The following is a 16,752-nucleotide window of genomic DNA, read 5'->3' as shown; positions in this document are numbered from 1 at the left end:
CTGGTGCTGGAGTTGATTTTTTTTTTTTTATTTGAAATCTATTAAACCAGTGGTCCCTCACATGCAGCCTTTAGTGTATTCATCTCTTTAAAAAATAACTTATTTGCAACTTGCTTAAGTTATCCGAATGCAGTGGGAATTAGTTACTTAAGAAATGCTATTGTGAAATTATCACAAAATTGTCAGGAATGAATAATTGTGGATTGAACAACAAAGTGATTGACCAAAATGAAACAAGGACATGTTTTAGCTATACAGAGAATGAAGGAGGGCCAAGCTGCAAAAGAAGTATGTGGGGGAAGAGTACATGGGTCAAGAAGAAAGGAAAGATGGAGCTAATGAGGTTCTCAAAATGAGACAGGAGAGAGGTTTGAAGAACAAAAGGCAGTGCATGAAAGAGTGTACGGATGTCGCGGAAGCAACACTGGTTTGCTATGTTGGAGAAGTATAGAAAGGCATAGTGAATGGTGTCACTATGAACAGCTGCTCGTCAGATTTCCTTCTCTTTTCCCTTGCACTATTTCCATGAAATACACCCCTTGCTTATAGTTCTCTTGTTTTCTGATCAGTTGTAAAACTTTTTTTAAAACATTTGGTATCTTCAACTACCGTGTGTTCCTGTTCAGACTGTTTTCAATCAACCTACTATGGAACAGTTGTGTGACATTGTGGCTTTTGCTCTTGGCATAGCTAGAAACCAGTCACTCACTGGCACTTACTAGCCTTGGAATACTCAAATAATTATTTGGGAGCTCTAGAGTTTGTCAGTTTTCTGGTTAGGTGACTTTTACCACCTGAGGAGCATGTTGAAAATGCAGAAAATGTGATTTGACTTCTGGAGTACACAGATTACTGCCATAGTTGAACATCATCCATGAGCTTCTGCAAAGCACCTATTAACCAAGATTGTGCATGCTAAGGTGCAAATCACAACAGCAATCACTGGCCAAATATGCTGTATATACTTCAATGAACACGTCTGGTGTTTTTCAGCATCCCTGGAAGATGTCATCTCCAAGGTAGAAGCAGGAGGCGTTAAAGAGGAGCCATTCACATTCTTTGAAGAAGTAAAGGACTATTTCCAGACATGCAACTGGATCAGATCAGGTACAGGATGAATTTCAAAGAGAGTGTTCAACCTCTCCCAGAGCACACCAGGAAGAAGGGACAAGCCAAAAGCATAGGTGGATCATTGTTTCAGAACGAAGAGCTACCTGTGTATGTTAAAAAAAAATCTCACACTCTTTGAGAAAGTAAGGAAGATAGTCAAAGATATTGAAAACATTTCCTACATTTGGAGGGGAGTCCATCTCCAATTATGAAATCCAAATACAAAGTGATGTGAAACCCTCTCTTCCCTAGGCAGTAGCTCATTAGATGCTGGAATGATAACTTGGGGAAAAAAACTGAAATATATGAAGACATCGCTGTAAAAAGCATCACTCGTTTATGATTCAGAGGTCAGAGCATAGCAGGTAGGAGGAGCTACCTTACCAGAAATGGGGAGAAGAATGAAAAGGAACATGGTCCATCACTTACATGGTCCTATCAATTCATACTGTCCAAGATAGGAAGCATTATTGAGATGTTTTTTATTTAATTGAATGAATTGAATTGAACCCTTTGAAAATGTTACTCCACAAAGAAACAAGTGGGAAAAATGTCACCCCGAAAAGTCTACTGGGGCCTGCAATTGTGAGTCAGAATCTTCTCAATCTGAAGACTAGCAGGAATGGCTAAATATTGATCTATTGCTCCCATAACTTAGCTACATGGAATTTTGGATTTTTCCAGCCTCTGAACTTGTGGGATCTGGGGCTTCCCTGCAATCCAGATACGTAACATTTAGGACATCTTTTTTCCAAAATTGTTCCCTCCCCCAAAACTATGATGGTTTGTTGATTTATTGGAAGGAGGAAAACTTTATAGGTCATTAATGTGTAATGCAGAGAGATTCTCGTGATGCACATGTAGTATTTCTTTAGGTCACCATAGGAATTAAATTTTGATTTCTCAGATTTGGTGTTTGAGGCAGGGAATGGGGGAAAATGAAATAATACCATCCTCCTGTCACATCCAAATTTCACAACAAATCCTTGAAATTAAATCTTTACCCAAGCAGATATGGATTACTGGAATTAGACTCTCAGATACCTTGGCTAAATGAGAAGCCTTATTGCCAGCAAAATTAAAACCATATATAAAATGAAAAGCCTTATATTGGTGCATGCCTAATACATTTTGTTTTTTTTTCCCTCCAGTACTTCTGACCAAATAGACATTAGAAATCACTTGAGAGGCTTTTGAGGCAATGTGTCTACGAAGACATAACAGTATCATCTTCAAGCTCCTTTAAACAGCTCCGTTCTTTAAATATTGGGGAAAAAAATTGAATATATCAGGCAGCATAGATCCCAAAAATTACATTATTCAGCAAAGATAACAAATATAATAGAGTTCCTCAAAATATGAGAAGCATTTTGATTTTCCTTGATGAGATACATTGTGTCATGATCACAGGGTGATCAACCCTGAGGAGTTACTTCATGATGTCTCCTTTACCCTTACCCCACATCCATTTCCACTGTCACTTGCATTTGTTGTTGGTAGGAATGATTAAGGTTTTCAATACTGCCTCTTCATGAGCAAAGGTTTGCTGTTTAATTCAGGTCTGAACAGGATGATAAAACATTTGGGGGCAAAGATACAACCCAGTAAGCCAGCACTAGAGGATAAGATGGAGAAGACCTCCACAGCCACCATGTATTTTCCTTTGGTACTCAAGTAGCTTGGAACAAAGGACAACCAGACGTTGCAGAAGACAAACATGCTGAAGGTGATGAATTTGGCTTCGTTGAAACTGTCAGGTAGTTTCCTGGCTAGAAAAGCTGCAGAGAAGCTGACAATGGCCAAGAAGCCCATAAAGCCCAAGACACAGTAAAACATGCTCACTGATCCTTCTTTGCATTCTAATATAATTTCCTGAGACATGGAGTGCTTGTCAACATCTGGGTATGGTGGGAATGTCATCAGCCATGAGGCACAAATGGTGGCTTGAACAAGAGAGCAAGAAAGAACAATGGAGCTCACCAATCTTTTCCCCACCCATCTTCTGATTTTGGACCCAGGCTTGCTGGCCATGAATGCTAGGACCACCACAATGGTTTTGGCCAACAAACAGGAAACCGCCACTGAGAAGATAATGCCAAAAGCTGGTTGTCGAAGAAGACATACAATTTGATTGGGCCTCCCAATAAATAGGAAAGCACAAAAGAAAGCGAGTAGAAGGGAGATGAGAATAATATAGGTGAGGTTCCTGTTGTTGGCTTTCACGATGGGAGTGTCCCTGTGTTGAATGAAGATCCTGAGCACCAAAGATGTGATGAAAGCAAAAGAAAGGGCACAAGTAGCCAAACTCATCCCCAGTGGTTCTTCATATGATAAGAAAGAGATAACTTTGGGGAAGCATGAATCTTTGTTGTGGTTTGGGTATTGATCTTCTGGACATGGAACACAGTCATCTCTATCTAAAACAATCACCAAAGATCTGTTTATATTGTGTTAAACTAATCAACACACCACCCCTTACAGAACATGGCCATGAAGGCCTCAGCCCAAGGTATGAACTTGAAAATGAGGTCAAAGAAACAAATAACATGAAGGGATTTCATGTTGCCTCAGACAATTTCCATGGGACATGGAAATTAAAGTTTTAGCCCACCACAACCCTTTGCATCATCTGGAAGGAATTAAAATACCTGTGCTAAATTATCCCATCATCCCAAATTGTGTGCCCCTGGAAAAGAGGTAAGTCAATTAACTAGGGGTAGTTTAACACAGCCATAATATTAGGAAGCTCTGGTGCAGAGGCTTTACAATTAAGCACAGATGCAAGCTTATTCACTTAATACTAAATGGGGTTTGGACTGACACAGTTTGGGGTACCAGTGGAAGGTGCTGGACTAGGATTTAGGAGACGGTGGGTTAAGGTTGATTAATGACCATAACTATAACAACAAATGACATTTATAGGAAGACACGCTCCATTCTGGGTAGAAAAAATATAGGCCTTGTGATTTCAGCAGATTCTAGTCTTCAAAGTTGATCAGACTAGGAAAGCAATGCCATGTAGGCCAGTCATGCTTTTACTGTAAAGCTATATCAACAGAATGTTGCAAGCCTTAATGCACTTTCCCCCTCCCTCTCTTTATCTTTGTGTGAACTAGGGAGGGGCCAATCTGAGACATTTACTCAGATTTGTTCCTTGCCCTAGACCCAGGCCCTTTTTATCTTCTGTTGTCTTGGTCACATTTCCTCCTGTCCCTCAAGGCCGTTCCCTGTGCCTTCTACACCTGCCAAGACTTTTTCTTGCATCCCGCCTCCCCATGTTTATATCTGAATACTCTGTATCCTCATTAACTCATACTGCTTTTTTGTTCTGAGTAACTTCACAACTCAGGGAATTGCCTGTCCATGCAAACATCTGTTCACAAGCTGATTCATCCCCATTACTTTCTTTTTTCTTTTTTAAAACTTCTGTAAATGGTGCATTTTACCCTCTTCAGTTGAAATCTTCCCTTCTGGACATGGAAGGCAATCAAAACAACAAAACGGCTTCCCTTCCTTATGGGTCTTCCTATACCCTCTCTGGCAATGATTAGTACACATAGAAATTGGGTGTGCCTATACCAGATGGAACAAGGAGAGTGAAAGAGAGAGAGAAAGAATATATAGACTTCAGATTTAATTCCTGCTGGAAAACTAACAGTTTAGAATAGATGACTGGCAAATGCTGACAACACTTATCACTTTAAAAACCAAAACAAACTGGCAATAGACTGTTGGAATCTCCAGTATTCTTGGAAAGTTCTATACATATGAAAAAGATTTTGGTCAAATATTAAACATTTGCAACACATGTCTTGGCAACGTGTATCCCAGTATAGCTGATTGAGGGTACCATGTGGCCCCTCCATAACAAATCTACCACAAAGAAATAAGTGTCAAACTTCCTGTGAAAGGTCTTCTGCCTTGGCATTGCCATATTCAATATTTGAAGGAGGTTAAGTAGGTAAAGTAAGGTTAGTGTTTCAGATTAGTGGAAAAGAACAGCACAGTTTTATATGTAGCAACACATCAATCAATCAATCAATCAATCAGTCAATCTATCTATCTATCTATCTATCTATCTATCTATCTCAAGATCTTGCCATCATGGCCTGGACACAATGGGAGCTATGCATGCAACCTAGCATTACTGGAAGATGATAGTTTATAGAAAGAGGACATCAGGCTTTACTTCAAAATTATGGCTAGAATGGCTCTTATCTGTTGGAATGCAGAGGATCAAATATGAAGTTATTTTTTATTTGCAGACTACAAAGATTACAGATTAATCAAAAGTATCTACTCTTAGAGAACCATTACATTAATATGGAACTTTGCTCCTATCCTTCTGAAAGTCAAATTAATCTCTAGGGTTGCTTTCAAGCAGAAGAATTAACAAGTAATAGGCTAAGAGGCTACAATAAGCCAAATATGGGCCTATTTGTTTTTTGAAAGAGGATATAAATACGTCAGAGTTGAGTGCAACTCAGAACTGAAACTAAGAAACTCTTCTTCAATAAGTTTGGGTGTTTTTTTTTTTAATGTTGCTTAATTGAATCGAAACAAAAGCATATGTCACTAACCTGATTAAAGTTTTCTGGCCATTTAATGGAATCCAAATAAATATGGAAGGGGTCTATCTTTCCTACTTTCACCTTAGAAAATGACTGGTTTGGAAAAGTGACCCAGTTTATAATATCAAATCCTCCAATAAATTGTCCATTTTTGTCAAAGGAGATCTTTTCACCCACACTATTGTTGAACGAGACACTTCTCAGAAAAGGGTATAGCTGAATTGGAGGGAGCACAAAGAGAGAAATCATAAAGCATTGGTGAAATATTTCTGTTCATTTCATTAATTTTAGAAGCCACCTGACTCCAGATGACTCTGGGCAGCTAATGGGATGAAATAAAGGACAATAAAAACTGAAAGATTAATCATGGGGGAAAAAAATCCTGAGCATCAAGAAGGACAAACTCAGCACCCAAAGAACACCCCAAAAGAAAAACAACAACGCAGGATCAACAACCATCTTACCCTAATGCTTGTGATCAAAGCCAAGCTTTCAATAACTTACAGAACAGTGTCCAAACCCCTGGGGGATTCTATTCCAGAGGACAGGTGCTTCAGCAGAGAAGGTGGACTTCCTAGGAGCTGAGAGATGCTGAGAGATGACTTTGTTTAACTAAAAGGACCTGGACCATGCCCACTCTGCCCTGATCTTAATGGTTAGGCAGAAACTATTGGAGATGGAGGACCTCATTCATTTATAGGTGACAATCAGCACCTTGGCTTGTACCTGGAAGCCAACTGGCAACTAGTGCAGGGCAAAGTAGCAATGTGGTATGCCCATCACTGCCCACACCACCACATTCTGGACCAGCTGTAGCTTCCATGTGGGCTTCAGGTGCAGTCCTATGTAGAGCATGTTTTAGCATTCCTGTCATGATATCCAATTACACATCTTTTTATTTATTATTTAAATTTATATCACCACCCACTGGAGGACTCTGAGCGGTTTAGAATAAGACTATGAATTTTTGAATATTGAATTGAGGTCTGAAGGCCCAATACCAGTCCAAGAAAGGGCACAACTGGTGCATGAGGCAAAGGCCTTCTTGGCCACAGCTCCACAGCTGCTTTATGCTTTGTGTCCAGATTGTGCACAGTCTTGAAAGTGAAAATACAGCCTCACTGAGAGTCAATAATAGAATATCTCCAGATCCAGGGGGGCCAAACTGACATAGTCACTCAGTTTTGTCAGGATGGAGACTTAGAAGAACACTTACTAAAAAGGAACAAAAAACTGGTTATGTGTAGGGACCCAAGGAGATGACCTTGGAGAAGGAGATGACAGTTGCAAGTACATCCCTAAACACCAGGAACAGAGAAAGTCTGAGAAAGAAGCTAAGGCTGAGTACTTATTTGTTTGTTTGCTTGTTTGTTTATTCAATTTATATTGTTGCCCATCTCAGACCAGTGACTTCCTCCTTCTCTAGAGTACAAGGGAGAAGGAGGGGAAAAGTCAGTCAGGCTTTCAGGATTCTGTTTTTAAATATAGTTCCGTCAAAACTTAGGGAATCTGTTTCCTGACCAGGCTTACCTTGAACAGCAGACAATAAGTCTGCTTAGGAAAAAGATAGAAGTCAGTTGAATTCAAGGAGAATAAAGACTTTAAAAAGGATGTGTGGTAGGGATTCGCTTGAATGAGCGCTGAATGCATTATGCAATAAATGCAATAAATGCCATGAATGACCACAATCAAAGAAGTACTTTGAGATGGTTTGCCTTATAGTGAGAATGAATGGGGACTGAATTGCAAAACAAATGCATGGAAGAAGAGGGAATGGGAGGAGTGGAACTGAAAGACTGAGGAAATCATGATTGGATGGAGATGATCAGTATGAACAGTATGAAGACATGCATATAGTAGAAGGATAATTCCCAAGAAGCGGAAATTATAGGGAGTTTAGTGAACACTAGAGTTAGCTATATTTTCTTCTCTTTAAAAAACCTTTGATTGTCTAGGGAGGTTGTATTTTGCATAAGACCGCATGTCCAGAAATTGAGTAGCATGATGGATATGAACTCTATTATACATGTATGCAGTATATGAACTCATGTAATGTTTTACTGTGTCCAATTGTACTCTAAACACTGGGGGTTCCTATCCATCCATCCATCCATCCATCCATCTTATATAGTGTCCCATAAAACAATGGAATTCTTTTGAAGATGAAATATTCCAAAAAAACCATTTAAATGCTACAGCACCCATTTCTTTAGAGGAGTTTTTCATGGTTTTTAAGTTAGAATTTACAACCATAGATCCTGACGTTTTCCTGAAGTCCCTGCTATAGACGTTACCTGCCACAATTGTATGTCCTGAAAGTTCTCTCTCCCCACATCCATCCAATTTCTTTGCTTGGATTTAGAGGAATCCATCGACTGTAAAGCATGTGCCACAGCATAGACAGTGTTGTACATATTGTAGCTGTAGCCACGCATGCTAATTTCAAAAGTAGAAGTCGGAAGAGACTCCAATTTCTCTTCTCCAGTACAAATGCTCTCAGTCCCTTTATTCTTTTTAGAGTTGGGAAATGAGCAAGCAAACACCTGCTCCCAAAAATCTCTGATGAACCCATCATGTGGTTCTGTGGTTGGATTTCTGCTTTGAAGAAATTCCTGGAATCCAAACACCTCCTTTGAGTTAACAGAGAGGGATAAAGCACCATGGAGGAAATGTATATCCCAGTTTCTGTCAAAGGATACTGATTCAAAATCCATTTGGGCTGGCATAACCCAGATTTTGGTACTCACTGGTATGTCTTCCACTTCTGAAAAACGAAGAAACGATTTTAAAAATGTCATAGTCTGAATCTCGCCATACACAATTATCACGTTGGCTGTGCTTTTCATGACAGCTTTGTATATTTCAAGTCCTTTATCCATCACTTCCATAAAATCAGTGTAAAAAGCTAAATTTGGGAACCATTCCATAAAATCAAAGCAGATTCCATGTTGAGAAAACATGGGGAGTACATCCCGTACAAACCTTTCTCCTGCTTCATCCTTCACAGAAAGAACTCCAATCCATGTCCATCTAAAATGCAGCAGTAACTGGAGGATTCCTCGGTGTTGCAGGGCCTCGTTTGGGAACATTTGTTGTAAAAAAACACCTTGGGTTTCTTTATTCATTGCTGGAGCAGAGCCATATTGTCATGCGCTGCCTACCGCTGATTGAAACACAGACACTGATTCAGGGAAGAGCAGGTTAAGGTTTATTTCAGCGTAGTGCTAGACGAGAAAAAAGCTGAGAGTGAAGGGAGCGCGCCGGTGCGGGGTTTAAATATCCCGCGCCGGTCAGCGCCCCCCCACTTTGGGTTGCGTCATCCCCCTTTAGTCCTGCATGCTTCCGTGCCGGTAGGTGAAGGGTTGCAGGGCCTCTGCTGGTGCCCCGGGCTTCGCCCATAATCGGTTTCTTTCTCCGGCCGGTGATTGCTGTCAGCTGGGCGATCTCCGTTGCGCTTTGCTGACAGCTTCAGGTGTGCCTCGTGATCCGCCCTGTCTTTGTCTTTCCTTCTTCCTCTTTTGTGTCCTGATGGCTGGGTCATCCGGCCGGGGTCATTCCCTTCTCCTCGGGGTCTGTGTCTGTTGTTGTGCGTGCTTAGCTGATCTTAAGTCCCTTCCTCTGCTTCCTAGGTATTGTCATGTGTGCCGTTGTGCTGATGCCTTCAGCTCAACGGTACTCATGACACATATGTGAGCTGGTGGAAATCAAAAACAACAACAACTGTGTTTCTTTGTCCCTCCTTTAGTTTCAATAATGCTACATTTTCCAGATTCCACTGTTTCTTCCTACAAACTGTATCAGCAAGCTCCAACCTGGATTTCAAATGATCATCTTTTAGCTAAGTATTACTTAATACATTAAGTAATACTTAATACATACGTATTAATGTATCAGGATTGTGATAGGGTACATACCTACGTTCAAGATTCATCTGATTGAAAGACACAGGACCCCATGGACTTCTAGGCTTGACCAACCCACCCGTTTTTTTTCACTTAAAGTAATTTAAGAAGCCATTTCAGCAAGATTTATCAGACAGTTAAGTAATTTCTCTTTCCTGTCTTCAAGCCTTATAAATGGTTTTGCATTCTTTGGCCAGCAGTTCCTCCTCCTAATTGATAGTCTGACACACTCTAATTAAAAAAGTATTAAACTTTAAGTCAACTCTCTAATTTTTAGATGCAGAAAAAAACTCAGTGAGCTTCGCTTGGCCAATTGCCCTATGAGCTGAACATATGTGTGTAACTAGCATACAGTATATGCACCCCTCTATATTGCTAAATGCTATTCCTACTATTCCAATCTTGATTTGGCAGCTGACTGGATTTACTGATGATCTCTGACAGGTAAGATTTGGTCTTTTTTCTTCCATCTATCCTCTGATGGACACTCTGTGTCACCTTTGTTGGAGATCTTATGGCTCCTTTGTTCTTTGGTGAGTCTTCCCCCATGTCTTCCCCTCAAATAACTTTGTAGAGTTTCCCCTGCTCAAGGACAGATGTGCCTTTGGACTTTGAGAAGCTCCAATCTGTTTTGGGACGACTATCCACACTTTATCTGGATTTAGAGAAAGGCCACACTGAAAGCCACTACAGCTGTCTACATATATTGTAACCATTTAAGAACTAGACATTGCCTTCATAACCAAGCATCTCCTTAGAATTGTTCCTGATGTTAATAGGGCAGCATGGGTGTTCTAAGATTTCCCTTCTTTTGCCAGCTTCACATCTGCTGCCTAATATTCAGAACTATTTCCTATGAGAATCTAAAATATCTCTTATTCCCAGTTCCTGATCAGCAAAGTACAGTACAAAGCTAGTTTGGGTGTCTATATAGGTGCAGGGATACATAAAAAGCTCGTGGGATGCTGCAGCAGAAACTCATCACCAGGATGCTTCAGAAACATAGTATTGATTATGAACATGAGAGTGTTACAGTATACATATTGATTGCAGCAGGCTTTAACATTATATGTGGGCCAAATGCAGTGAGGGTAGCCCAGGTAGGAATCAACTGGACAATTGTTATTCTGACATTTTACAGATATTCTAAATAGGACCTTTGGGGGAGGAACGCTCATGATATCTTCTGCTGGCATTTATTTTAATTATTGGGCAAGTCACTCCCTCTAAAACAGGTGCTAGGGGTTAAGGAGGAAAAATGAGCACCTTCTGCCTTGCAGAGACTAAGGTCATTTCATCCCATACAACTCCTAAACCACCATCCTCAAATGATCCCTGCTATTACAGACAGGCAGACATGGGGGCCATCATATACTTTGGACTGATATTAATGAAATCTGGGAGAAAATAACAGTATCCATTTCTGAAAATGAATGATAACCTTTGTTTTGTTTCAGAAATATGAAGCCATTTATAGATACCGTAGAAGTCCTTCAAAACTAGTCCTTCAGAAAGGAAGGATTTCTAAAGCTCTAATGCTTATCAGCATATTAGAAGATTTCCCATGTCCCTTCATTTCCCATTTCCCATTTCCCAAGTACAAGAGGGCCCCCAAAGAATCAGGACAGAGTTGTCTCATGTGAACTGATAAATATTTCCATTCTATGAATCTTGGATTACCTGTGGAGTTTTGTAGATGTACAAAATGCTTGCTACATGGAGGCAGATGTCAGGTCCCACAATTGCTGCTACAGGAATGTTCCCAAAGCCACACTTGTAGTTTGGGGCAAATGTGCTGTGCGTGAAGAGAAGCTTCATTGAGGCTAGGAAGGTCCTGCTTGGACTGAAATTACTATTATAGATGTTGAACCCAAAAGTGAGGTTGGGTAAGAACTGGAGGTTTTCATTGATCTGCTTTGTAGCAAACACCAGGGCTAGAACATGCTGGTAACTCTGAAAGAGAACCCTGTCATGATTTTCAAAAAAAGAAAAAAAAAAGAATGTAACACTTGTTAGTTTTCAGTTCTATATAGCATTATTTGATGGTGTATTTGGCTATGATTGTGAGAAATAAAAAATAAAATCAGCAAACATGATTTTTTTTTCCCCTCTGCATTCCAGAAAAAAAAAAAAAAAGGCCTTTGCTTGGAATCTACACCTTGTTTTGGTTCAGATGAATTGGTGCTCCCCAAACCAACTTTGGAACAGTGATTTTCAACCAACTAAAAGAGCTATTTTGGTAGCTTGAAGTCAGTGAAAAAAGTGACTTCTGGCTAAAGGACCTTGAGATTTCAGTGAAGATTACAAACAGGTAACTTAAACTGGAACCATATGAACATTTCAGTATCTCCTGCCCAGGAACAATGAATTAGAATAGTTAGACATTGTTGTTGATCTCATTTGTTCATTGATTATTGTAACATTAGCATATTATTTAGAAACCTGAGACTTGGTAATAATAATAAAAATTCACACTGTGAAGTTGAGCAGCCAGAAATTGAGTAACTGAGTAACTAACCAAATAAGTAAGGAAGATCTAATATCCTGTTAATGAAGGTGAAGGCATTTGTAAAAGTAATATATTCTGACAGTTTGAAGTAAATTGCCCTGTGTGTCATGTGAAGGACTGTTGGGGGAGAATTCGTTTCACAGAATGAATGAGACACTTACAGCCCTTCATCTTGAAGTTCATCTGAAGGGTGACAGTCAAAGTGAATTGGACTGGAAAAAGTGTAGACGTGAGAGATAATGCCAGCAACGGTGATATCTCCAGGCTGAGAGTACTTGTGAACGATAGGGGGAGGCTCAATCACATTGCAGTTAACACCAGAAAGCTTACACGCTGCTTGAGGCATTGGCACCAGTAATGACACCAAGATTACCACCACCTTGCTGTCATGTTCCCGTTCCGATGTTTATGGTTCCTCGTAACGTTTCACATGTCATATCTGCAGTTGCGTGCCTGCCTGGCCACGCTGGTAAATTTCCTTTGTGCTGACTTGTAATCTTCTGGAATGTATGTTTGGGTTATCTCTGCTGTTCAAGGTTACTTTCTCAGGCCGATTCTAACGGTTGCTAGCATCTCGGGTGGGTGGTTGCTATGCTAGCCTGAGGGGAGGGTTCGCAACGGGAGCAAGGCTTTTTAAGTTTGCATTTGGCGTGCTTTTGCTCATTCTCAGCTTTCTTCGTACTTTGCATACTATTCATTCAATAAATTAGTTTTCTCTAGTAACTACTGATGAGACTCCTTTTATTGGAATAGGCAAACATTACATAAAGCTGAGAATCTTTAATATCAGTCCGCTAGCATCCATCCAGTTTCCTGTGAGGAGTTTAATTAGCGATGACTGAAACTGCCCCAACCTCAACCACCGGCTGGGGGGAAAGTCAGCTCTCCAGAGGGGGGGAACAAGAGCCCATGGGACCACGGAGAGAGGGGACTCTTACGCCAGGGTCGGATGACCTCTCCGAGGCAACGGATTCCAGTTGCGATACGGAGAAGGCACTGAAGTCAGTGGTAGTCAAGAAGATGGAGGGACCCTTGTATGGGTCGCCACCAGCCCCAGCCAAGCCGGTGTATTCCTCGCTGTTTCCGACCGTGCAGATCACCAAAAGGACGAGAGCAGTGACACCAACGGAGATGGAGACGGAGAAATCCCAGCAGCTGGAGGCGAGGATGAAATCCATAGAGGATTTGTTGGAAAAGTTAACCTTTACCAGGGACACTCAGAAAAAGAAAAAGACGGGAGGTAAAGAAGGTAGTGACTCGCCCAACACCTCCGCATCCCCAACCCCCCCTCCCCCAGTAGACAAACAGAGAAAGCCACGGAAATATTGGGGGGGAGGGCCCCCGCCTAGCAAGCCTCCAAAGAAAGCCTCCTTACCTTCCCCAAGTAGGGAGCAGAAGGAGAGAGGACGGAGCCGGGAGGGGGGGAGACGTGTGAACGTTCGACTGGCAGAGGCTCAAGAAATAGCGCCAGAGGTGCAGGAGGAAGAGCCACCACAGCCACGAAAGGCTAAGCAAACAAAAAAGAGACACGATAGCCCAACCCGGGTCCAATATCGAGACTTTAATGTGAAGTTTAATGAGGATCCTACAAAGCTGTCATTTTTTTTGACGAATGCACACAGCTATATGGAAGAGTTTGGGAGCATGTTTCGTTCTGAGCGGGCTAAGATTAATGCTGTTGTGACCCAACTAGAGGAGAGGGCAGCAGACTGGTTCGTGCGGCTGGTTGACATGGACGCTTTGAAGTTGGATTGCTTTGATGATTTCATGTGGGCAATGAAAATGCATTTTGGTGATCATCTAGCTGAGGAAAAAGCAAAGGTAGCCCTAAGGGAGTTGGTTCAAGGCTCCAGATCAGTCTCGGATTATGCCCTGGAGTTTCAAGCACTCTCCGGCAAAGTAGAGGATTGGTCTGCCACCACCCTTGTAGAGATGTTCAAAGATGGACTAAGACCAGATATACTACGATGGGCAGTTGTACGGGACGACCCAGCAACGCTGTATGAGTGGATACAATTAGCTGCGAAGGTTGAGCAAGCCCAAGCTAAGTATACTCAAACTAAAAGAGGTCCCAAAAACAAGCGATGGGGAAACCTACAAGGCCAGCAGCGACTGCTAGCAAACCAGTGAGACGGTCGTGGCAAGAAGAAAAAGAAAGCCATTTTGCCAAAGGATTGTGCCTGCGGTGTGGTAAGGAGGGGCACCTGGCAGCTGCATGTCCCCGCAGGAAACCAAAGGAATGGAGAGACAGATCGGGGGGGAAATCACCAGTGGCACCGAGGAAGCTGAAAGCGACAGTAGCAGAGCTGGTGGAGGATGTGGACTTGTTTTATGGTGGGCAAGACGAAAAAGAAGTGGAAAACTCCAGCCACCTGCTCTAAAAAGCGCCAAGGAGCAGGTGGAAGAAGAGGGGCGCGATCATGTCTCGGTGAGTGGAAATTTCCCAACGTTAACCGTGAGACTTAAGCTCGGTTCCCCTACAAAAACTGTGGAACTATGGGCTATGATTGATTCTGGATGCTCACGTTCCTTAATGCATCCTGATGTAGTAGCTGCTTTGGAGTTACACACCTTCCCGTTGAAACGTCCCATGATTTTCACCCAATTGGATGGATCTATATCGGGGGGAAAACCAGTCACCCAGTCTACAGCGTTAGTGGCTTTGCAACTGGGTAGCCACTGGGAAAAGTTGCCCTTTGTGGTTGCACCGGTGGGTGGTCCCTTGGTCATTCTGGGGATGCCTTGGTTTGTTCACCAGAACCCTAGTATAAACTGGGTACACCGAACGGTTACTTTTGCAGATGGGTTCTATAAAGCCCCTCCTGGGGATGATGAGGAGGAGGATACCAATGTGGGGAGGGCAGCAGTGTCAACGCTGCATACCCTCACTGTACCGTTGGAAGGGCTACCGGACCAATACCAGGACTTTGCCGATGTGTTTGGGGAGAAGGAGGCAGATCGGCTGCCGCCTCATCGGAAAACTGACTGTGCCATTGAAATTCTTCCCAATGCCAAGTTGCCCAGACCAAAGGTATATGCAATGACCCCAAAGGAATTGGCTACTCTTCGTGAATTCATAGACAAAAACTTACAGCGGGGCTTCATAGAACCAGCCAATTCACCAGTGGGTGCTCCAGTACTCTTTAGATCAAAGAAAGACGGAACTTTAAGACTATGCATGGATTTCCGTGGGTTAAACACAGTCTCCCTATTAAACAAATCTCCCCTCCCGGTCATCAAGGAAATGTTAGCCCACTTGGCGGGGGGGGAAATCTTCTCTAAATTGGACTTAAGGGAGGCGTATTATCGCATTCGCATTCGGGAGGGGGATGAATGGAAAACAGCTTTTAATTGTGCATTTGGGGCTTTTCAGTATAAAGTGTTACCATTTGGATTGGCTGGGGCACCTGGGGTGTTTATGCAATTGATAAATGAGGTCTTGCACGACCACTTATTCAATGGGGTTTTGGTCTATTTAGATGATGTGTTAATATATTCAAAAACCATGAAAGAACATGTGCAATTGGTTAGGCAGGTGCTAACCAAATTGAGAAATGCTGAATTATATGCCAAGCTATCCAAATGTGCATTTCATCAAACACAAATTGATTATTTGGGGTATAGGATTTCAGATAAAGGCATTGAAATGGATCCTGCCAAAATTGAGGCTATTTTAGTATGGGAACCCCCACGCACACGCAAACAACTACAATCTTTCCTCGGATTTGCGAATTTCTATCGTCCATTTTTAGAAAAATTTGCTGAGATTGCCTTACCCCTAACTGAATTACTCAAAACAAAGGGTGTGGGAGACACCCGCAAATCAAAGAATCCAGGGGCACTCCTAAAATGGACGCCTGCTTGTCAACAGGCGTTTGACCAACTCAAGCGACTGTTTACCTCTGAACCAATCTTGCAACACCCTGATCCTAACAGACCATTTGTGGTGCAAGTCGATGCCTCAGACTTTTCTATTGGTGCCCTCTTATTGCAAGGCGATGAGCAAGGACAATTAAAGCCTTGTGCTTATCTGTCACGTAAATTCTCTGAGACAGAGAGACACTGGCATGTTTGGGAAAAGGAGGCTTTTGCGGTGAAAGCCGCTTTGGAGAATTGGAGGCATCTATTGGAGGGGGCGGCACACCCTTTTGAAGTGTGGACTGATCATAAAAACTTGGAGTCCCTTACTGCCTCTCGCAAGCTCAGCCCTAAGCAAGTGCGATGGGCTCAGTACTTCAGCCGCTTTGATTTTAAACTCAGATTCATTCCGGGAAAGAAAAACTTTTTAGCTGATGCACTGTCGCGCCAACCCCAGGATTCGGGAACAGCCCCAGCTGTGGTGGGAACCCTCTGGACAGATTTCCAAATGGCACTAGCAGCAGCCACTCGCAGTCAGACGCGAGCGCAGCAACCTGACACTCCTGCCGGTCCTAGCGCAATACCTGTATCCGTTCCTGCAGATTTGCAACAAAGGTTTCTGGCAGAGTTGAAATCGGATACTTGGTTGCAAAACAATCAGAGCGAGGTTACTTTGAAGCAAGGTTTGGCATGGAAAGATGATCGCCTCTATGTGCCTGTAACCTTGCGCAAAACCGTGCTATTCAGGTCTCATGACGATAAAACAGCTGGGCATTTTGGCTTTACAAAAACTATTCATCTA

General features: G+C 42.2%; 1 protein-coding gene across 1 annotated transcript; it reads right to left on the bottom strand.

Annotated features, from left to right (window-relative positions):
* Positions 1 to 2,625: 2,625 nt before the first annotated feature.
* Positions 2,626 to 12,438, bottom strand: LOC134496911 (vomeronasal type-2 receptor 26-like). Its single transcript, XM_063302626.1, has 6 exons — positions 12,254 to 12,438; positions 11,259 to 11,549; positions 7,976 to 8,825; positions 5,691 to 5,897; positions 4,557 to 4,683; positions 2,626 to 3,527 (listed from the first exon to the last, which is right to left on the bottom strand). The coding sequence occupies exons 1-6, from the start codon at positions 12,436 to 12,438 to the stop codon at positions 2,626 to 2,628; spliced, it is 2,562 nt and encodes an 853-aa protein (XP_063158696.1).
* Positions 12,439 to 16,752: the final 4,314 nt, after the last annotated feature.

Source organism: Candoia aspera, chromosome 4 (genome assembly GCF_035149785.1).
Source record: "Candoia aspera isolate rCanAsp1 chromosome 4, rCanAsp1.hap2, whole genome shotgun sequence".
NCBI lineage: Eukaryota > Metazoa > Chordata > Lepidosauria > Squamata > Boidae > Candoia > Candoia aspera.
Note: the sequence above shows the minus strand (reverse complement) of the source record. Positions and strands in the feature narration are given on the sequence as shown.

What these genes read in the sequence shown, in the direction of transcription:
- LOC134496911 (XM_063302626.1), bottom strand. Translation starts at nt 12,438, where the DNA reads ATGCCTCAAGCAGCGTGTAAGCTTTCTGGTGTTAACTGCAATGTGATT. An exon ending in AGGACATACAATTGTGGCAG is followed by an intron (nt 5,898 to 7,975) that starts GTAACGTCTATA and finishes CCTCCAATTCAG; the next exon opens with CTATACCCTTTTCTGAGAAG. An exon ending in GGCCAGAAAACTTTAATCAG is followed by an intron (nt 4,684 to 5,690) that starts GTTAGTGACATA and finishes CATCTGGTATAG; the next exon opens with GCACACCCAATTTCTATGTG.